Genomic DNA, 23,747 nt, shown 5'->3' with positions numbered 1-23,747 from the left:
TAAAACACCCTAAAAACCATCAAACGGTTCATCTTTTATCTCTAACCCCCCTATTTTAAACCCTCTTTTGCCGAAAGCTTCGAAAAACCACCCCTATTGGCGTGAAATTTTCTCTGTAGTCATGACGATTAACCCAGCAAGCTCGCGTATTGGTTGGAGCTTTCAAGCTCCACCCATTAGAGGGAAAACGCTCTGATTTTATGTAGATATCCGAATGCATAAGCTGGTGCAAAGCTTAAAAGATTAGTTTGACCGGTATGGGGACTAGTTGTAATTCTAATATACGAAGTGCATATTATTTTGAGTGAAAATGTGTTTATTCAGTGAATGTTTTCTTAAATGCAATCTTGCTTGGTGAAATAAAAAATTTTAATTTAAAATATGGAAATTGACGCTTCCTCAAGTACTTCAAACGATTCCCAAAATGACAATTTTTCCCAAAACAATTTAAGTTATTATTCAAACAATTTATTCTTTTCCAATAACAAACTGGACAATTACTTTTGCAGTGACAAATTTCGGAAATCTTGTGATACAAAAAAATTTCAATATTGTAGTGTAAACAACAATAATAGTGTTCTAAACAATAACAAAGTGGTAGTGTCTAGTGTACAAAAGTGTGTAGATGAAAAAAAATTGACCCTGTATAGTGAGAGTTTTAAAAAAGTGACGGAAGAAGGAAATGCGAAAAATGTTGGATTCTACACTGGAAATAATAAGGCCAAAAGTACCGAAAGTGTTGTTTTGAAAGTGGACACTTTCGGAAAAAAATCAGTTACATTTTCTCCCGATCAAGTAAGACATCTCATTTTTTATTACCTCTTTTGGTAAATTTGCTTATTATGAATCTAGATTAAGAGATAAAATGAAGAAATATACTTAATCTCCACACGTTCTTGTAATGTAATATCTAAAGATCTGAAGTTTTCTAAGAATATCTTAAAATTGATACTAGACAAAATGTTGAAACATGCAAGGGCACATACAGATGTGTAAAATTGCGTTAAAAACTGAATTCTTGTAATATTTTACAGCGAAACAAACGTTACAACAATATTTAATATCTTCGCATTTTCTTTCTTTATACCTACAACATACACTAAAACGATTTTTTTCTTAAAAAGTGTCGGGCATCTCTAGCTCCTAGAATCAAAAACTCGGGAATTGTTTAAGTGCAGACATAAAGTATGTACTGGAATGTATTTCAGGGAAATATTTTTAATTCTACAGGGTGGCTTAAAAAAGTGTGAGTGGATCGAGACTATTTTTTTTTAAATTGAACACCCTGTATATTATTGCATTTTTGGCTTCCTTTCAGATCACTTTACACAATCCTATGAGTAAATATATTCGATCGTTTCAGAAATACTAATAAATAAATAAAAAATATAGTTTTTCAGCATTTCTTAGAGACTATTAAAAATAAAAATACTAGAATTGTCCCGAAATCAAAACTATGTTAGGTATTTACTTTAGATGGTCTGTACTTACTTTGCTATAAATATCGTAATCTTAAACCATACAGGATGTTCAAGATTCTACGTCAAACTTTCTAAAATATATTATTTTCGTTTTTTTCAAATGAAGAATTAAAAAATAAAAATTTTTTGTATTTAGATAATTTCAATTTTTTTTACGGTTTAGCAGATACTCGCGGTATTATTTCATAAGGCCCTTTCAACTAGTAGTGGGAACTATCGAATGAATACTATCGAAAAATTCGATAGTTGCAATTCATTCGAATAATTCGATAGCTAGTAAAAAACATTCGTTGAAAACTATTCGAATAAAAATTATCGAATAGATGCCTCATCTGCCTTGAAATATTGTATTCTAGTAATTCGGCAGCAAAAACCATTCATTTAGAAAATTCATTCATTTATGAAATTCATTTATTCGTCAGGATCGATTATAATAAAATATTAACTGGATTTTTTAGTTGTCGCCCGGCGACGTAGGTTTCTTTCCGAGAAACCCGACAGGCGGTCGGTGGCAATGCTATGAAAGAAGCCGGCATCTTTGTTTTTTTGCGTCATAAAGATAAGGACACATTTTTTTTATTGAGGTGCTAGTATTTACACAGAAAATACATTATGAAGGGCGCTGTTGCTATATATTGGTATTAGTTGATATTAGCAAAGAATATTATTGTTTGTCTTTAGTTAGTTAGGGATAGTATGTCTATATATTTTGCATTTTTTTTATTAATATTCTGTTGTTACACTGCAATAATACTTGTTATTTTGGATGTAGGAAAATTATTTTTAATGTTTTTAAGCAAAGACTGGTTTAATAAAAATAATAATAACAGTAATAATTTGTTATACCTATTAACAACAAAATTTAAAATAATTTAATATAAAATTTTTTTTTAAGTAGTAGCAAAATATAACAATAACAAATTAGATGTCAAAATTATTTATATTAGATCCTATTTAAAAATAATATAGTCTTTAAATTTTTTGGCAACGTTGGTTTATTAAATAATAATAATTACAGAACTAATTTGTTATATTAACAACAAACTTTAAAATCATGAAATATAAACATTTATTAATTTTCTAAGCATGCCGTGTAATGGAAGGAAAATATAAATAAAGAATTAGAAATTAGAAATCAAAATTAGAAATCAAAATTATTTATATTAGGTACTTTATATTACTATATAAAAATAATATTTACTTTTACTGGCATTTACTTTAAAAAATAAATGAAATATTTCTTCGCAAAAAACTACATGTAAGAGAATTAGCATAAACAAAATACAAACATCGTTAACTTTTTTTTTTAAATTGGCACGTATAAAACTTTCAATTTAATTTTCTCACCCCATAGTTTGAGTTCGATAATAAATGGTTATCGAAACCTTAACCACATTACTTAAATATGATTATTAAGTTCAACTAATTCATATTATTAAAACATCTAAAATACAAATATGTATTTTTAAAATTAATTTTAAGTTCATCTCATCTCTCTTAAAAATTGCTACTTCTCAAAATTTCCCATTAAAAATTAGACCATATATACCATATAAAATAAAATAATTGAAAGATCGGGCTACGGAAAATTACACTACGCTACGGACACCTGCACACGCACACAATCGTCAATTAAAAAAAAACTACTATTTTAGTATTTTAAATATTTTAATAAACGCAAAAATAGCACAGTATTTATAAGGTGAAGTTATAAAAATTTGGAAGAACTAATAATGCACTGACGCACACAAAAATCAAACGAATACTAAATTTCATTTATCAAAAGCATTCGATAGTCGTGGCTCAACGATAACCATTTAGTTGCACGGCGAGGTTGTCACATATGTTTTAGTATACAAATGAATGAATGATTTTATTCGAATAAAACCATTCGATAGTTGAAATCATTCATTCAGTAACCATTCGATAGTCTAATTAATTCGATAGTTCCCATCGCTACTTTCAACGGTAAAATACGAGAGAAAAATCATTGGTGGCGTTGATAAAAATTTACTATGAAAAATGCCATGTGAAATATAAAACCGCGGACATCTGTGAAACAGTTAAAAATTTTGAAATACTCTAAATACAAAAAATGTTCATTTTTTAATTCTCCATCTAATAAAAAATAATATACAGGGTATTACATTAAAAAAAAAACAGAAAAATTATTTTAGATTTTATAAAGTTTGGCGTAGAATTTTGAACATCCTGTATGATTTAAGATTACGATATTTATAGCAAAGTAAGTATATGCCAATCATGCCATCCAAAGTAAATACCTAATATAGTTTTGATTTCAGAACAGTTTTGGTATTTTTAATATTTTTTTCTTAAGAAAGATTGAAAAAAAATGTATTTTTTGTTATTTATAGAGATCTCTGAAAATATCGAAATATATTCTATATTATATTCTATATTCTTAAGATTATGTAAAGTTATCTGAAAAGAAGCCAAAAATGCAATAATATACAGGATGTTCTATTTAAAAAAAATCATCCCGATCCACTCACACTTTTTTGAGCTTGATATCAATTTATAATCTAGGTAACAAAATATGTATAACTTACATTTCTGATAAAGGTAGAAGACATAAGTATACAGGGTGAGTTTCCTACGATGTTCTCTATGGGTATCTCGGAAACAACTGGAGATAGAGAGTCAGTTAAATGGGAAAATAATTGCAGTTTTGTGGGGTCATAAATATGCGCCTTTCAGATTTTTGAAAGAGTTCATGGCTTACTAGATATTTAAAAAAAAAAACAAATTTCGGCTATTTTAAAAATTGTCCCTAACTCCATTATAAGCTATTTTAGACAAAATGTTTTCAGATAAAAGTTGTAGATAATCATATCCCTTATGACAATGTGCCCTCCGTTTTCTTCTAAAGCCTGTCATTTTTGACATATGACACAAACATATGTTTTTTTAAATGGAAACCATAGTTGGCCATGACTTCATAAAAAGCGCAATTTTTTAAGCTTTTCAGCGATATAGGCTATAATATGTTTTCTTCGAAAAATTACAAAGTTATAGCCAATTCTTATCATTTTTAAACAATTTCACTTAGTTAGCCATGGAAACAAGTTTAATCGTCTTTGCTCTCAGAAATGTGAAGCGGTCACATCCAAATTTTGTAAATTAAAATAAGCAAAAATTGTAAATATGAATTTTTCAAATGAAGAAAAGCGTGTAGATACTCCCGCATCAATAGAGTGGTTCCAACATGACTTTTATTACGACCCCTCCCCTCATAATGAAAGAAATGTTAAAAATTATTTACATCATAATTATGCAAACTCAGGAATAGAAAGAGGTGGACCAATTACATGGGCCTCCTCGATCACCTGACTTATCCATTTTAGATTTTTTTTTGAGGTATGGTTAACAATAAGGTTTACAAAAGAATTTGTGAATCAAGAGAGGCACTCAAAGTGGCGGTACGAGAGAAGTTTAATTAAGTCCACCGGTCCTTCTATGAGAATAGGTAGTAATTCAGTTTTAAAAAGATGCAACTCTCAAAACAATGGCGGATTTTCTACAATAACTTAAAGTGTATGCAGTGATATTATTTTATAAGTTTTAGTTTGTGTAATGTAAATTGTAAGGAACCGTTTAGTAATATATTCTAACTTTTTATAAGTTTTATAAATTATAATAGAATAAGAATACCATGCAATCCAATTGAAATTAATCAAGAAAGATCAAAATTGGCTATAACTAAATGTAACTTTTCTGACATGTCTTGAAACCCGTTCTCTAACAAACGTAACATTCACCGGTTAACGTATCCTCGAAAATGTATGGTCAAAAAAAGTTGAACCAATAAATCCTACACGCTTTTCTTCATTTGAAAAATTCATTTTTACAATTTTTGCTTATTTTAATTTACAAAGTTTGGATAAAGCTTCACATTTCCGAGAGCAAGGATGATTAAATTTGTTTCCATGACTAACTAAGTGAAATTGTTTAAAAATTATAAAAATTGGCTATAACTCAGTAATTTTTCGAAGAAAACATATTTTAGCTTATATCGCTGAAAAGCTTAAAAATGGCGCTTTTTATGAAATCATGGCCAACTATGGTTTCATGTTTGTGTCATATGTCAAAAATGACAGGCTTTAGAAGAAAACGGAGGGCACAGTCTTATTAAAGATATGATTATCTACAACTTTTATCTGAAAACGTTTTGTCTAAAACAGCTTATAATGGAGTTAGGGACAATTTTTAAAATAGCCGAAATTTGTTTTTTTCGAAATATCTAGTAAGCCATGCACTTTTTCAAAAATCTGAATGGCGCATATTTATGACCCAACAAAACTGCAATTCTTTCCCCATTTAACCGACTCTATCTCCAGTAGTTTCCGAGATACCCATAGAGAACATCGTAGGAAACTCACCCTGTATAAGTAGCACAAAATCATTAAACATGTTTATAAATTTATATTATAATTTATACTTTAGATACGATTTATTTGTTTCGATTTATTTAATTTATTTGGAAGTATGTATAACCCTTGTGTATAACTTTTACCTTTCTTAATACATTTTTACTCTTTTTTATTTCGCAAGAGGTATCATATCAAGACTTTTAGAAATATACAGAGAATTAAAAATTCAAAAAATGAAATCGGTGGTGTTTGCCTTTTAAAAATAATAATACTATATTTAAATTAAAATAAAAATAAATGGTTTCCATTCCACGTTTCCCTAGAAATTTATTTATTTATACCGGGTGCGTCTTAAAAGTGGCCCATCCCTATAACTTGTTTATTTTCTTTTCAGATAAATAAATGAGATTTGGTATGTTAGTAATATGACATAAATTAGGATTGATTGACGTATTCAATTGTTTTTGGTCACTTCCTATTTCACCGGAAATGACTACAACTTTTGATTTTTAAATGGCACCCTGGGTATATTTTTACTTTATTCGGTAGAACAGAATGACATCTCTGAATAGAATGACATATCATATGTCAACTTTCGACATTTTTGGAAATTTTCGAAACACAGTTTGAATGGGTTCCACTAGCTCTATCCGTAGAGACCTCACTGACCGTTTAGCTACTTATACCGTTTCCGAGACATTTTGCGTTTTCAATTTTGGCAAAATTCAACTTTCAACGCGTTTTCGATTTTCGACGAGTTCTATTAAAAAAAACGAAGAAAAGTTATTTGTCTTTTTAATTTTAGAAAATATGACGTAGAATTTATAGCAAAGTAAGTACAAACCATCTAAAGTAAATACCTAATACAGTTTTGATATCAGGACAGTTCTTGTATTTTTAATATTTTTTTTAAGAAAAGCTGAAAAATATATAATTTTTATTCATTTATTGATATGGTCTATAAAATGAATAACTTTGAATTTTGACCGTTATTTTTTACCAACATAGCAAATATAAAATCCCTCTATCAGAAAAGTTACTGATATTCTTTAAATTGAGTGCCTGAACGAATCAGATAGGTAACTCTTTTTACTTTCGTGAAATAGAAAAGGAAAATAATAAAACAAGTGACAGTTCTTCCTCTTCTTGCAAAAATCAACACGAATTGACATAAGTAAAATGTCATCAGCTTTTGACATTTCTAAATATCAGACTAATGCCGTCTCTAATAGAGCAGCCTCGGAGCGAGATTTATGACGTCACGCTAGTTAGATACTACGGATTAATAAATATGTTGTAGAATACATGGAAAACAAAATTATTCCTCGAATTTTTGGTTTGTATTTTAAAAACGATATAGTTTACATGAAATATACATAATATACAGTTAATATCATATTTACATATTTATACAAACCATACAAATGCAGCAAATGTTTTATAATTTACAAATAATGAATAGGTACATAAGATAATGGGTAAAATGTAAAATATATTTTAAATTTGGGGTTTTGAAAATCGATCTAATTAAAAAAAACATTCAATATCTACTAATAGTGATGTATTATTATTTACATTTACAAAATTTATATGCATATTTTGCAGGTATCAATGTTCGAAAAATTATATTTGCAAATAATACAATATCATAGAAAAAGGCGTCACCGATGGCTATGAAAGAAAGATCGCTGTCATTTTATATGTAAAATTATTCTAAAATTTTTGATTTTCTTGGGATTTAGGTTCGGGAAAAACGCTGATTAAGGTTTCATTTAGTTTTTCATTTTTTTTTCATTTGGTTTCGGCTAACATTATAGCCTTCATCAGTGTTGTGTCATATGAAAAAAATAGTGTCAAATATAATCCAAAAAATTACATATAAAATATACTAAATATATATGTTACTGTAAATGTCCGAAATGCGGTAAAACCTAGGATTTACCAAAAGCAAGTGGTAGTAAAAACCAACCAACCCCACCAAATAACCACCTATCCAATGCATTAACACCCCCCAAATAACCAGGCTAACCAATGCATTAAGACCCTCCAAATAACCAGGCTAACCAATGCACTAACGCCCTCCAAATAACCGGGCTAACCTAATTAGTTAATGCTTTTGTTAAATCCTAGGTTTAGCGCGCTTATAGTAACACATATATATATATATATATATATATATATATATATATATATATATATATATATATATATATATATATATATATATATATATATATATATATATATATATATATATATTTATTAATTAATACATATTTATTAATCCGTAGTATCTAACTAGCGTGACGTCATAAATCTCGCTCTGTGGCTGTGCCATTGGAGACGGCATTGCGTCATGATGGCCGCAAGTTGCTAACTTAATAAAATTAACACTAGAAAAGCCCGCGGGAACTGTCAAATTCAAACTTATTCGTTTCACAGACTATAACTGTGAAACTATCGAAATATATTTACTCATATTTTAGGATTAGGTAAAGAGATCTGAAAGGAAGCCAAAAATGCAGTAATATACTGGGCGTTCCATTTAAAAAAAAATCATCCCAATCCAGTCACACTTTTTTGAGCCACCCTAAAAAGTTAAAATTCTTTCCTGAAATACATCCTAGTAAATACTTTAGGTTTGCACTTAATCAAAATTCCCAAGTTTTTTATTCTAGACGCTACAGATTCCAGCACTAATGCCGGACCTTGTACAGGGTGTCCCATTTTGGTTGAAATCATATGGTATCTCCGTTATTAGTGAAGATAGAAGGGTGCGGTTTGCACAAACCTGTCTCACTTTTTTGTCAAACGGAAGATGCCGTAAACAAAATTTGCATAGCCCTCTTCGTTTCCGAGCTACAGGGTCTTTTTGAAAGTTTTGCAATTTGGGTCACCTCCTGTATCTCTATTATTGTTAAAGCTATCGAGAAGGTGAAAACTGTTTATTGTAGAACTTTTTACGTAGAATACAGTGGCGTAGTCTGTTTTTCTACAAAAAAAATATTTTTGAAAATATGAACTAAAGTTATGTTTTTTTAAATGGATCACCCTGTATATTTATAAATCATATGATCTGTCTTGGCATAAGCTTCTCAAAAATACATATCACTCTATATTTATTTTCACTATTTACTGCAATATTTAAAAGTTTTTATTAAAAGATCATATTTATTAGTAGGCCATGATTGATAATAAAAGAATCTAAAGAATTATTAAAAGTATACTGCTATCTGTCTTTTGTTTTATTTTGGGAGCCGCTAATAAATTCTTTATATATTAGGGAAACTTAAGTCTCTACCGCTATTTGTAAATCTTGGAATACGTGTATACGTAAGACTAATCTATCGTATCGGAAATTTTAGATATTCCTTTAGCTAATTTACGTCAAATATACTTTCAGCAAGATGGGGAACATTCCCCCACATAACTATGGAAATATTAGAATACTGTTAAATTATTATTTTTCAAATCAATGAATTGGAACCAATGAACACATATTGATAGCCTCCTCGATTCCCGGATTTCGTCGTTCTCGATTTCTGATTTTGAGGATTTTCGAAATACGAAATATATCGTGGGCACTACAACAATTTCGAACACCTGAAAAATGCTTTAATAATTCAAGATTTAGATATTTGCAAACCCATCCCGTTATAAAAAAAGAAAAATATATTCACAGTTTCAGTGGTAACAGTTATTTCGAAAGTAAAATATATCAATCCCAGATAAATTTTAATATGTGTATGACTATTTTAGTAAATACCATTTTGATTTTTTGTTATTTATCACGGCCTACTAATAAGAAAATGATATATTTTAAATATTGCAGTAAATAGTAAAAATAAATATAGAGTGATATATATTTTTGAGAAGCTCATAGCAAAACAGATCATATGATTTATAAATATATAGGGTGTTCCGTTTGAAAAAACATAACTTTAGTTCATATTTTCAAAAATATTTTTTTGGTAGAAAAACAGACTACGCCACTGTATTCTACGTAAAAAGTTCTACAATAAGCAGTTTTCGCCTTCTCGAAACCTTTAACAATAACAGAGATACAGGGGGTGTCCCAAATTGCAAAATTTTTGAAAAAGACCCTGTAGCTCAGAAATGAAGAGGGCTATGAAAATTTTGTTTGCAGCATCTTCCGTTTGACGAAAAAGTGGGACAGGTTTGTGCAAACCGCACCCTTCTATCTTCACTAATAACGGAGATACCCTATGATTTCAACCAAAATGGGACACACTGTATAGGGTGGGTTAAATTGGACGCTTTTAAAGGGAAACACCCTTTTCTATAGGAGATAGACGAAAACTAATATCTCTGTCTGGAGCTCAATTTTTAATAAAAACATGATGGTGAAAACCGCACATCGATATCTATTACCGTTTCGGAGTTACGGGGTGTTGTTTTTTTCAAAAATGTGCATTTTTAAAAAATCGCTATAACTTTTTTGGTATGGAAAATTTTGTATTTTTGTGAAAACATTTCCAAAGCACCTTTTTACGTAGAATGTAATAGTTTGAGTTTATTTTAAAATTAATAATTTAAGAATTATCAACAGAAAATTTGATTTTTTATATGGGACACCCTGTATATCTTTAATTAATTGAAAAGAATTTAAAATTCTTTGTAATTTAAAATTATAAATTTTTTAGAACCTTTGCAAAAATATAGCATAGTTCATATTTTGCTCGATTCCTCATTGAGATATAGAGTTTTTAAAAATTCGCCCACTTTGAATAAGTAGGCTTTGAACGACGCCGGCTGTAATGAAAAAAAATTCTAGCTGTGAGCAGCAATTAAAACGAAAATAATATTTGCAATGAGAGATGCAAAATTTTATAACAATTTAAGCTATAATTAACAACATCAACCCGTTTAAACTATATCTAATAACAATAAAAATTAATAGCAAACCAAGACATGAGATTTTGCTACAGGTGTTCGACATGTCGACCGTCTTCTCTCATGGACAGAAGGGACCGTTTTTGAAGATTTCTCGCGGAATTCATTAATTCAGTGAGGGTGAAAGATACCCTCGCATAACCGCTAAGTACTTCTAATTCTTGTTTAGATTATACAGGCAAAATAAGAACCTTTATTCTTCCGCAGAGATAAAAAATCAACTAAGGATAACAGGCACTAAGTCCGGCGGCCACGACGGCCAACGGCTGGGATCTTGGTTAGCTATTCAATTATTCTCGAAATGGGTGCAAAAATTTGCTGATAACTTCAGCCTTCTGATGCGGTGTCTTCGTTCTGCAGTGCAACGCGTTCTGCATTGCTGCCTCGTCTTGATGGAAAAATATGTTTTCGAGTTCCAAACCAAATCATCAATAAAAGATTCAAAGCCTACTAGTTAAAAGTGGCGAACTTAGAAAAATTCTGTATTTCGAAGGGCACTATAACAAAATATGAAGTGTGCTATATTTTTGGAAAGGTAATTTTAAGTTCATTTCACTTAATTAAAAATATACAGGGTATCCCAAATAAAGAATCAATTTTTTCTGTTGATAACTCTTAAATTAATAGCTTTAAAAAAATATACTTAAACCATTAAATTCTACGTAAAAAAGTGCTTTGGAAATGTTTTGACAAAAATACAGAATTTTCCATAACAAAAAAGTTACAGCGATTTGTTAAAAATACACGTTTTTGAAAAACACCCCGTAACTCATAAACGGTAACAGATATCGATATGCGATTTCACCATCATGTATTTGATAAAAATTGAGCTCCAGTGAAAAAAAGGGTGTTTCCCTTTGAAAGCGTCGAATTTGACCCAGCCTGTACATCATTGTAGCAAAAAATATGTTTTAAAGAAAATGGTGCATAGAGGCAAATGGAGTCAATCTAAACAACTTTCTTTAATTCTTTTTTTGTTATGGGGGATACTAAATTGTTCTCTAGCGCGATACTCACTTTTGGGATATTTTTTTGAGAGATACCTACATAATTGACTTCTAAAACCCATTTGTTGCGAACTCTTTTTTCGGTATAACCAAACAGAATAAACCAAACCAAATCAAAAATATGAAACGATCTATGTTTTAGGTTCAATGCATGTGCGAAGCACTGCAACAAAGAGGCGATTTAGAGCGATTAGCATCCTTCCTATGGTACTTACCTTCTTCGGAGTCGCTGGACAATAACGAGAGTATATTAAGGGCCAGGGCTGCAGTGGCGTTTCATAAAGGGTTCTACCGAGAACTGTACTCGATTTTGGAATCGCACGCGTTCCATCCCAGATGGCACGGCGAGTTGCAGATTTTGTGGTACAAGTCGCATTACAAAGAGGCGGAGAAAGTGAGAGGTAGACCTTTAGGTAAGTTTCAGTTGAAATTGATTCGTTTAAATTAATAGAAAATTGTTCAACTTTCATATTAGGCCAGGGCAGTTAAGTGAAATAATGGCCTTTAGGAGAAGTTTTTGCAATCAAGCTAATTTTTTCACAGATGATAGTACTCATCAATAGTACTCTGTAAAAAAAAGTTACACCTTCTAGGAGGCTTGCTTATTCCGCAATGTTGAATTAAAGATGGCCGACACAATATTTTTTTAAATACTGTAACTTTCTTATTTTTTAACCGATTTACCTCAAACAAACTCCATATTAAGGAGGAAGAGAAGCTATTTTTATTTTTGGATAGTTTTCATATTGACAGAAATTTCTTTTATATTTTTAAGCTCTTGATACATTTTTAAATATTTTCAAAATACAAAGCTTGATCTCGGAACAAATTCGCGAAAATCTTCTACGCATTCATGCATTTACAGGATGCGACACTACTTCGTACCCATATAAAATGGGTAAAAAATGAATATTTGACTTGTTAAAAAACAGTTCTGAAATATTTGATTTGATAAAAAGTTTCAATGCACCGAATATGAATAAAGCGGATTTAAGTGAAGTTGGGCAAAATCTTATATTAAATTTTTTTCCTGTCCAAAACTGTGAAAAACTGAACGATGCTAGACTTTATTGCTATCAAAAAATCACCTCCACACGAGGTTTGGGATCTAATTTTGCCTCCCACAGAAGACTCCAGTAATCAACACGTTTTTAGAGTATATTTACAGGTACATAGCTGGAGAGGAAACGAGTTAGATCCACTTGAGTGGGGATGGTTTGCCAGTGGTAAAGAGTTTTTGCCAGTGACTTAGACCAAACCTCCAGGGCCCGAACACCTAATGGCAACTTTTTTTTTTTGCAAATGCAAAGATCTTTGCACAGCAAACTGTGTTTTTGTGCTTCTTATAATCGAAAATGCACCATTTTGTGTAAAGAATGCAATCAAGCCTGTCTAAATGCACCCAGAGTCGATTATGAAGAAGTGCAAATAGATGATGGTGACGTGTAAATACAAATGTGAAAAAGTTATTATTATGTATTTGTAGTTATTAAAAGTTATTAAAAGTTGAATTTATACTTTTCTGTTGGAATAAAAAGAATTTCAGTGTTTATTATTATCTATTATTAAGAGTAATCATTTTTTCTGTTTTTTTTTTAAATTTATTTTTATTGTTTTTTTTAATTCATATGTTTAACCTATACTATACCTATATGTTTTACATATACTACTCAACCTATCACAAACTCAAGGACTGTTTCAAAATCAGAAAAAAGAGCGCATATTCTTTAACCTTTTTTGCTACGGAGTACGATTCAAAAAAATTGAAGAAAAGCAAGTCGATTTCTTTTATTATTTTCCCTTTTTTTATTTTTGACAGAAAAACAACCTGTCAAAATGGTTTTATATTTTTATTTCATTCTTTAGTCCAAAACAAAGGTAATGATTTTTACTTAACGAAAATCGGTTAATAAATAAGAAAGTTACGATTTTTTTAATGGATAGGATCAGACGCCATCTTTAATTCAACATGGAGGAGGAAGCAAGCGCTCTAGGAGGTGTAACTTTTTTTTACAGAGTACTGTTAATGAGTACTATCATCTGTGAAAAAATCAGCTTGATTGCAAAAACTTCCCCTATTTTTGCTAACTGCGCTGGCGTATATAGTAAATTACACAAACAACAGTGTAAAAATATTTTTATTAGAAGTAAGGTATCCGTTCTATGTAAATATAAAATATCCCTTCGATTGGAGTAGGATAAGCGTGTAAACGGAATACCCTGTATATTTTGTCATTTTTAAATTCTACGATAAATTTTAAATAAATGAAAAAAATGCTTTGTTTAGTGACAGATAACCGATTCTTATGAGTTACGTTCATTAGAAAATTTAACTCCAAAATAATAATTTCTATATTAGCAGTTAAGTGGCAAGAATCCTTATATAATTTTATTATATATCTCTACTGCAAGAAATTTGTTTTCTATTTTATAATTTGGCTTGCCTGAAAAAAAGCCTTTACCATCCTTTTACTATCGATAGTTGCTCTTCGGTGGTACGAAAGTACTACCATTGCACGCAGGCCGCTATCTCCCGTTCGGGACTTAATATCTAACCGATACTTTCCGACAAGTCGGAATTAACTATCTCTGCGCTGTGGTTGTCATTTTGTGGATTTCCCAAGCTCACCTGATGATGGAGTAGGGCTCCGAAACCGGTAGTGAGAGCAGGTTGATCCGCATTATGACAAACACAGCGTAGAATTAAATTTCTATATTAGCAGTTAAGTGGCAAGAATCCTTTTATAATTTTATTATTTACTAATAACGGAGATACCGTATGATTTCAACTAAAATGGGACACCCTGTACATACATTATTTTAAAAAAACTATAATATCTATTAACTTATATATATATATGATATAATATATTAACTGCAATATATTAATTATCTAAAGTACTTAATATTGATATTCTTACAAAAATTTGATTTTTTTATTAATGCATCAAATGAAAATAAGAAAAATGAATGTGTTTCTATTTAAAAAGCGACTTTTTATAGTTTTTGTTTAAATTTATTAGCGAAATTAAGTATTGCAAATAACCTGAATATATTTAGTTCTATTTCCTTCACCAATTTTAATACAGTATCAAATTTTCAAACTTTTATTTACCGGTCGAAAAAAAAAACGGCGTCCAGTTGGCCTGGAAAATGTTTTATGTAAATTTTTAGTAACTGACTTCTAGAGATTGACCTCCCTAAAATTATCATCAAATGTCATTCCCTAGCCATCTTTGATGCCGTTATTTTTTATCATACGGTATTAATGTTAATTCAAAGAAACTTTTCTTTTTAGGCGCAGTAGATAAATATCGCCTGCGTAAAAAATACCCTCTTCCTAAAACAATTTGGGATGGCGAAGAGACCGTGTATTGTTTCAAAGAACGAAGTAGAAACGCTCTGAAAGAATGTTATGCTCGTAATAGGTAGGTAATATATCAAAACTGAACATTTATTTGTGTAATTTAGATCATTTTTAAATTATTATTATAGATATCCAACTCCAGACGAGAAAAGGGAATTGGCAAAACGAACGGGTCTCACATTAACACAGGTCTCAAATTGGTTTAAGAATCGAAGGCAAAGGGATAGAACACCACAATCTAGGCCGTAAGTATATATTGTAGAGATGAGCAACAAATCGCAAACTGCGATTTAATCGCAGTGCTTTTATTTACAATCGCAACCTGCGATTGGGTCTCATAGGAAAGTGCGATTACGATTTCTTCTATTTGCGAGCTTCAATTTAGGCAACCAATATTACTATAGTCGCGATTTGAAATTTTGTTGCGAGTTGCGATTTTGCTGCGATTGTGATTCTGTAAACTAAGACCGTGATAACCTGCTATCTGCGAGTTTGAATTTTTAGGAGTTACAATTTGCAATTTTGTTGCGAATGTAATTTTGTGGTTCATTTGAAGCTGAAGCATTTTATATACAGGGTGGTCCGAACTGTATTCCGGAAACTTCGGCAGCATATTCTGCAGATAAATATGAGTAAAACAGTTCGTATAAATGTATGTCCCTTCTTAGTTTCGAAGATACAGGGTGGAGAAGTTTCATTTTTATAAAAATAAGTAAAAAAAAAATAAAAATAAGTAAAAAAGTTCGTATAAATGTATGTCCTAAAATGCTTAGTTTCGGAGATACAGGGTGTAGAAGTTTCATTTTTATTTCGATTTTTTCCAAATAATTTCTGAAGTAACGTCAATATTTGGATGAAAATTGGTGTCCGGGAGTTTTTTGACATGAAAAATTTGATTTTGATGTCAATATGACTCCTACTTGTAGAGGGCGCCACCGAGTTTAGTTGCAATAGTGTTGCTTTATTTTTGAGAGCACTCAATTTTAAAAGAAACTGATTAAACATGTCTTTTTTTCCTTTTACTACCCTGTATTTCTCGCCACAGCTTGTTTAAAGTAATTATAAACGTGATTTTATAACAGTGACCTCTTTATGCACGGTTAAAAAGGCCGCGTTGCCTTCTGGAATGGGCGGTTGTTCTTTTCCCTTTTATTGTCGACATAGTTAATCGACGTTAACTGGAACCATGTAAAACTACGGCACTAACAATGCGTCATTGTGATTTTTATGATTATGGGGTCCACATTCATTCGAATATTTGGTTAAAGATTTCTTTCCTATATTGTTAATTTAGTAGTCAATAGAAAAATAAAAAAAATGTACAATGTACATTAATCTTAGATGGTTAAAATAACTTGACCCCGTGGCGTAGCAAGGTGATTGCGGAGGGGGCGGTACCTGCGGTATCCAGGTACCTGCGGAGCGACAAAAATTTGTTATAAAAGCGGTAGACGGATTCTGTAGGGGCCCCTAACTCACCACTCCACTGACTTAACCATCTAAGTTTCGCTCTTGGCGTAGTCCTAATTGCCAATAGGCAATAATTAAAAAACTACAAGAACAAATTAAAACACTAAATACACCCAGCAATAAAGTGGGTCTCAAAATGAATTAATTTAGCAAAAAGTGAAGTAATGTACAGGGTGTCCCATTTTAGTTGAAATCATACGGTATCTCCGCTATTAGTGAAGATAGAAAGATGCGGTTTGCACAAACTTGTACCACTTTTTTGTCAAACGAAAGATGCTGTAAACAAAATTTTCACAGCCCTCTTCGTTTCTGAGCTACAGGGTCTTTTTGAAAATTTTGCAATTTGGGACACACCCCGTATCTCTGTTATTGCGAAAGGTATCGAGAAGGTAAAAACTGTTTATTGTAGAACTTTTTACGGAGAATACAGTGGCGTAGTCTGTTATTCTACGAAAATAATATTTTCGAAGATATGAACTAAAGTTATGTTTTCTTAAATGGAACACCCTGTATATTTATAAATTATATGATTTGGCTTGCCATAAGCTTCTCAAAAATATATATCATTCTATATTTATTTTCACTATTTACTGCAATATTTAGAAGTTTTTATTAAAAAATCATATTTATTAGTAGGCCATGACTTTGGCCATGATTGATAATAAATGAAAATGAAAAATTATTAACAACATACCGGCTGTCCATCTCTTGTTTTATTTTAGGGGCCACTAATAAATTTTTTCTATAAATATTAGGAAAACTTAACTCTCTACCGCTATTTGTAAATCTTAGAAGTTATCGTACCGAAACTTTTAGATATATTTTAGCTAATTTACGTGAAATATACTTTCAGCAAGATGGGGCTTTCCCTAACAACTTTGAAAATATTAGAATTTTGTTAAATTATTATTTCTCAAATCAATGAATTGGAACCAATGCAATGGACTCATATGATGGCTTCCCTGATTCCTGGACTTGTCCGTTCTCGATTTCTGATTTTGGAGATTTTTAAAATATGAAATATTTCGTGACAATACAACAATGTCGAACACCTGGAAAATGCTTTAATAATGCAAGCTTTTAGATATATGCAAACCCATCCCGTTATAAAGAAAGAAAGATATATTCAGAGATTCAGTGGTAACAGTTCAAAAGTAAAATATATCAAGCCAAATAAAATTTTAATGTGTGTATGACTATTTTAGTAAATACCATTTTGATTTTTATGTTATTTATCACGGCCTACTAATAAAAAAATGATATATTTTAAATATTGAAGTAAATAGTGAAAATAAATATAGAGTGATATATATTTTTGAGAAGCTCATAGAAAGACGGATCATATAATTTATAAATATACAGGGTGTTCTATTTGAAAAAACATAAATTTAGTTCATATTTTCAAAAACATTTTTTCCGTAAAAAAATAGTCTACGCCACTGTATTCTACGTAAAAAGTTCTATAAGAATCAATTTTCACCTTCTCGATATCATCCACACAAACGGATATACTGGGGCTGTCCCAAATTGCAAAATTTTCGAAAAGACCCTGTAGCTCAGAAACGAAGAGGGTTATGAAAATTTTGTTTACAGCATCTTTCGTTTGACAAAAAAGTGGGACAGGTTTGTGCAAACCGCATCCTCCTATCTTTACTAATAACCGAGATACCGTATGATTTCAACTAAAATGGGACACCCTGTACAACGAACTAGTAGACAAAAAAGACATTCTAATAAAACACATAACACTGGAAATAGTAGGAGAATATACACTTGAGACAACTAAGACACAGTTCAGGATCTCTATTACCAGAAATCAACAGAAGAATTAAATTAGCATGGAGCACATATAGAAGGAACTCAATCATATTCACTTTATCTAAAGAACATATTCGACCAATGTTGACTACCAGTCAAAACATATGCATCCAAAACATGGACACGCTATTATAAGGAACTACATTATAAGGAAATTGATAAGATATTATAAGGAAACTACATTATAAGGAAATTGACTAGGAATATCCAACAAAGACCGTCAAAAATAGAGTGGATAGACCAAGGTAATACACGTCATCCACAGATTTAAATCCCTCAAGTGGCAATAGGCAGGACGCCTGGCAAGAAAGACGTACAACAGATGGACCACAAAAATTACATCATAGTACACATCAATTAAAGACCAGAGAAAAAAGAATTAACGGAATTAAGAGACCTAGAAGAAGAGCAAACCTGAGATTGACCATGATATTAGGAAAAAGAAGCAGGGATAACTCTCTGCTAAAGTAACAACCAAACAATAATAATATACCTTCTCAACGAGGGGTGTCTCACTCGGGTAAAAAATGTACACGTACTGCCAAAATTAGTTTTCACTGTCAAGCGACTGCCAATGACTACGAAGAAGATACCTTTGACTGCCATGTAATTATTATAGGCGACTGCCATAAGACTGCCAATGACTGCCAGCGACTGCCCAGAAAATGTACATGTAATTCCAATAGTGAGACACCCCTCGCTTCTCAAGGACAGTGATATTACAAAACAATAACCACTGTTTCATAGATGTGTTGATGAGGACCATACGCATGTTTGTAATGCTATAATTATTGCTGTAAATCATTAATGTCTTCTTCAAAAGTGAATATCTCCAATAAAATTAAAGCTATATAGAGGTGAATCAAAAAATATTATCAAGAAAAAATAGATCTTGATAAAGTGGTAATCAAATTCCTTTCTTAACCTCTTACAGGGATGTTTCAAAATTTGACCTAAAATATACTTTGCTTTAAAAGGTTAGAGTTTAAGAGGTTAACAAATTTAATAATTTGGCTACATATTGCTTAAAGAGTCATCAAAGTCGGTTCACTAGACACAATGTATTGAACTTTAAAATACATGAAAATTTTAGGGTGCCCGTTTTATATGCTAGGGGGGCAGTGTATTGTTATAGTATATTGTAGTATACTAGTAGTATAGCATTTCAGTCTAATAAAGAAACAGTATCAGCAACCATTACTTGTTATGAGTTTTACCGAGAGACCCTTTTTACGTAAAATACGGCGGAAATGTATATTTTTTCACTCAGTAGTGTAATACAGGTACGGCCGAAAAAATATTACTCTTCCAAACCGTTAAAAAATGTTTAATTACTACTACTACCAATAAAAAAATACCCTGTGTCCCTACAAGTAGGAGGTATACTGAAATCAAAATCGAATTTCTCATATCAAAAAATACCCAGACACCAATTTTCAACTTTAATTAAAAATTAAACTTCTACACCCTGTATATCCAAAACAAAGTATTTTAGGCCATGAGTTTATAGCAACTTTTTTACGTATTTTGATCAACAAAATATGTTGTCGAAGTTTTCCGAATACAATTTGGACCACCCTGTATACCTAGTGTTTCTCAAAAGTTGCTGACTCCTATAACTTTTTTATTTTTTTAGATAAAAAAACGAGAAATGGTACTTTAGTATAAATAAAAATTAGGATTGATTTGACGGATTAAATTGTTTTCGGTCACTTCCTGTTCCACCGGAAATTATTACAACTTTTGATTTTTAAATGACACGTTCGGTATTTTTTTATTTTGTTCGATAGGAAATGACACTCTGAACACAATGACATATAATATGTCAAGTTTTGACATTTTCGCATGCGATTCATAACGACAATTTGACTCGAAATACCAAGCGTGTGGTACCAAATTATTTAAAAAAAATGCTCCACCCTCGTTCCATTTGAAAATATTGAGATATGATTAAAAATACTATTCAAGCATTTTTAATCGGCCAGGATAAGACAGGAAAACATTAGACGATTAAATATATTTTTCCAAGCCTCCTTGATTAAGAATTAGTGTTTTTAACAGGCACTCTAGATTGAAATTTAAAATACGATTTTTTAAAGCAAAAATGTCAAAAGTTTACATATGATATATACCTAATTATTTTCAGAGTGTTATTTCCTACCGAATAAAGTAAATAATACCGAGGGCGTCATTTAAAAATCAAAAGTAAAAATCAGTCAATCGTAGTTTATGTCATATACTACTAACATACCCAATCTCATTTTTATAAAGAAAGGGTGAGCCACTTTTGAGTAACATCCAGTATGTTGCATATTTTTTAAACTAATTATTAACTTTAAATTCTCAAACAGAAAATATGCCATGGAGACTAGATTACACCCTATTTGAATCAATATACTTAATTTTTGTATACCTATATCTAATTCACATATTTTATTGTTTCAGCGAGATTATTCTAGGAAATATGGCCCTGACTCAAGGAGCCCTGAGCAATCATCACCAGAACAATTTGGACATGGCCGCATTCCAAGCTGCATCAAAATTGTTTGATCCTACTTGTTCTGTTTCAGCGTGCTATACTGATTATCAAGTGTAATAAAATACAAAGCTGTGTACCAATAATTGTAGCAGTATGAAATTTTTGTATAGCTTGTTAGAAAAATAGTAATTACTTTATCTTATTAATTTTTTAAGGCATTGGACTAATGGTCGAAACATTTTTTTAATTTATTAAAACTTAACGAAACCGATATAAATAAAGGGTACCTACACTACTTACACTTTAGTTTAAAAGTCATAAAAAATGTATATAAATGATACTTAAATTAATTACATATTAGAAAGTAATCTAATAATAAATAATTATACAGTAGGCGACTTGCGTTTTATTTGTTAAGTGTAATAATATTGCTATAAAGAGAATCTTAAATAAGTGCACACAGTTACAAGGCTGGTAGATATTCAATAAAAGAGAGATTTTTTTTTATCTTTTTTTAAATATGTATGTCCAAAATAGCAGAGTTAAAAATTAAAAAAATGTATGATTTTTTGCCTAAATTTTTAGAATCACTGGGTTTTTCTGGATCTTTGTTTCTCTAATATTTATCTACTACCTATGTTGCCATGTTGTCAAGATATGTTTTTTAATTGAAAATTAAAAAAAAATTGTTTTATTTTTGAAAAATACAAAATTTTCAATATACAGCGTTGTTCACCACATACGACGCTGAGTATTGTAGCTAAACTCTTAGATTTTTGCAAATTGTAAGTTTTGGGTTCGTTGAAGGACTATTAGAGCTACAATTTAAAAATATTTTTACAGATACAAAGTGGCCCAAATAAATAAAAAATATCAAAGTTGTATTTTTTTAAATGGAACACCCTGTATATTATTACATTTTTAGTTTCTACGATTAAAATAAAGATAAATTTGATTAAGGTTTACCGCATTTTAATCTTACCGTTTTTGAAATATTTAGGTTTTTGTCAAAATACGGTAATAATTTTAAGGCTTTATTTCTCCAGGCGTATTTAAGTTTTTAAAACCAAATATTGTACTGAAGTATTTCTATTTACTTGTTTTTGTGTTGCAATAATAAAATTATACTACCTTATACAGAGTGTCTAAAATTTATTTTAAATAATAACTAGCAATAAACGGCAATTACTTCTATAATTTAAATAGAACACCCTGTATATTTTATGGGAATCAGATGCACAATTTAATTGTCTATCAAATTGTATTATATCATTTTTTACCTATGTCCTCAGGTTTTCGTAGAAAATGCATTTTCTTATAATTTAGACCACAATTATCAATATACCTATGGAATATTGACATTTTTGATTATTTTTAAAGATTTAACAAATTTTTAAAGGTTACAGATATTAATATTGTCGATATAGTTCGTTTATGTTATTAAAAAATTAAAAAATTGTCTAAATATTTGTAAAAGAGGACCAATTAATATGATTCCAGTATTCAAACTACATTAATTGACTGTTTGCGTTGATTAATAATAATTGTTTCAAATACTAAAAAACTTAATTTTCTATGTGTATTCGACAGTGTGGTAAAAAATAACACCTTAAAAATTTTATTTCATTTTTTGACGGATGCTTATTTAACAACAGAGACGTTCATTTTCATAACTTATTATTATATTGATTTCTGATTCCAAATCCACATTTATTTAGAATAATTTATTAACTAACACAGCTAAATATGTAATTAATTAGTATTTGGGCGGAAATAATGGTGGTATATTTAATAATGGTACACTCTTTTATAAATATTTAAATAGTTTTATTTTTGTATACAAATAGGCTGGTAATATTATCGTTTTTAGCACCTGTACAGGAAAGTCTCATACCTCGGCCATATTCTTAGAGGAGACAAATATTACATTCCTAAGCTGATTCTACAAGGAAAAATAGAGGGACGGCGAGGCCCAGGAAGAAACAACATTCCTGGCTAAGAAACATACGGGATTGGTGTAACATCAGCGACGCAGCCACCATATTTCGAAGAGCCGAAAACGGCACTCTACACATTGTATGAAGAGTACAGACAATCGCCAACGTGCGGCTAAGCACAAGGCACAGGAAGAAGAAGAAGCACCTGTACATTTGTTGCTTTAAAAACAATTTAAAATGTCAATATTCCATGGGTATATTGATAAATAAGGTCTAAATTATAAGAAAAAGTATTTTCTACGAAAACTTGAAGAGATAGGTAAAAATGGTATAATACAATTTGATGGACAATTAAATTGTGCGTCTGATTCTCCTCAAATATACAGGGTGTTCCATTTAAATTAAACAAGTTATTGCCGTTGAAAGCTAGAAATTATTTAAATTAAATTTTTAGACACTCTGTATGAGGCAGTATTATTTTTATTATTGCAACACAATAACTGATCAAGAATTAAACTTCAGTAAATATTTAGTATTAAAAACTTTGATACCCTTGGAGAAATAAAGCCTTAAAATTTTTACTACAATTTCACAAAATTGAAAATATTTCAAAAACGGTCAGGTTTAAGGGTGATAAACCTTAATCAAATTTACCTTTATTTTAATCATAGAAACTAAAAATGTAATAATATACAAGGTGTTCTATTTAAAAAAATACAACTTTGATATTTTTTATTTATTTGGGACGCTCTGTATCTTGTAAAAATATTTTTAAATTGTAGGTCTAATAGTCTTTCAACAAACCCAAAACTTACAATTAGTAAAAATCTAATCGTTCAGCTACAATACTCCGTGTCGTATGTGGTGAACAACCCTGTATTTT

The 23,747-nt window shown here is 30.4% G+C and overlaps 1 protein-coding gene across 1 annotated transcript; it reads left to right on the top strand.

Annotated features, from left to right (window-relative positions):
- Positions 1–241: 241 nt before the first annotated feature.
- On the top strand, positions 242–21,226 carry LOC115879878 (homeobox protein six1-like). The gene is made up of 5 exons (XM_030896899.1): positions 242–795; positions 11,936–12,206; positions 15,092–15,221; positions 15,289–15,405; positions 20,894–21,226. The coding sequence occupies exons 1-5, from the start codon at positions 382–384 to the stop codon at positions 21,042–21,044; spliced, it is 1,083 nt and encodes a 360-aa protein (XP_030752759.1). The 5' UTR covers positions 242–381; the 3' UTR covers positions 21,045–21,226.
- The last annotated feature ends 2,521 nt before the right edge of the window (positions 21,227–23,747 follow it).

Source organism: Sitophilus oryzae, unplaced genomic scaffold (assembly GCF_002938485.1).
Source record: "Sitophilus oryzae breed Bouriz unplaced genomic scaffold, Soryzae_2.0 scaffold_158_pilon_pilon, whole genome shotgun sequence".
Classification (NCBI taxonomy): Eukaryota; Metazoa; Arthropoda; class Insecta; order Coleoptera; family Curculionidae; genus Sitophilus; species Sitophilus oryzae.
The sequence above is the reverse complement of the archived record's forward strand: the minus strand, read 5'-3'. Positions and strand labels throughout refer to the sequence as shown.

Excerpts from the sequence above, each read along its gene's own strand:
- LOC115879878 (XM_030896899.1), top strand. The coding sequence starts at position 382 with ATGGAAATTGACGCTTCCTCAAGTACTTCAAACGATTCCCAAAATGAC. Across the intron at positions 12,207-15,091 it reads AGTGAGAGGTAGACCTTTAG|GCGCAGTAGATAAATATCGC; the intron begins GTAAGTTTCAGT and ends TTTTCTTTTTAG. Across the intron at positions 15,222-15,288 it reads GAATGTTATGCTCGTAATAG|ATATCCAACTCCAGACGAGA; the intron begins GTAGGTAATATA and ends TTATTATTATAG.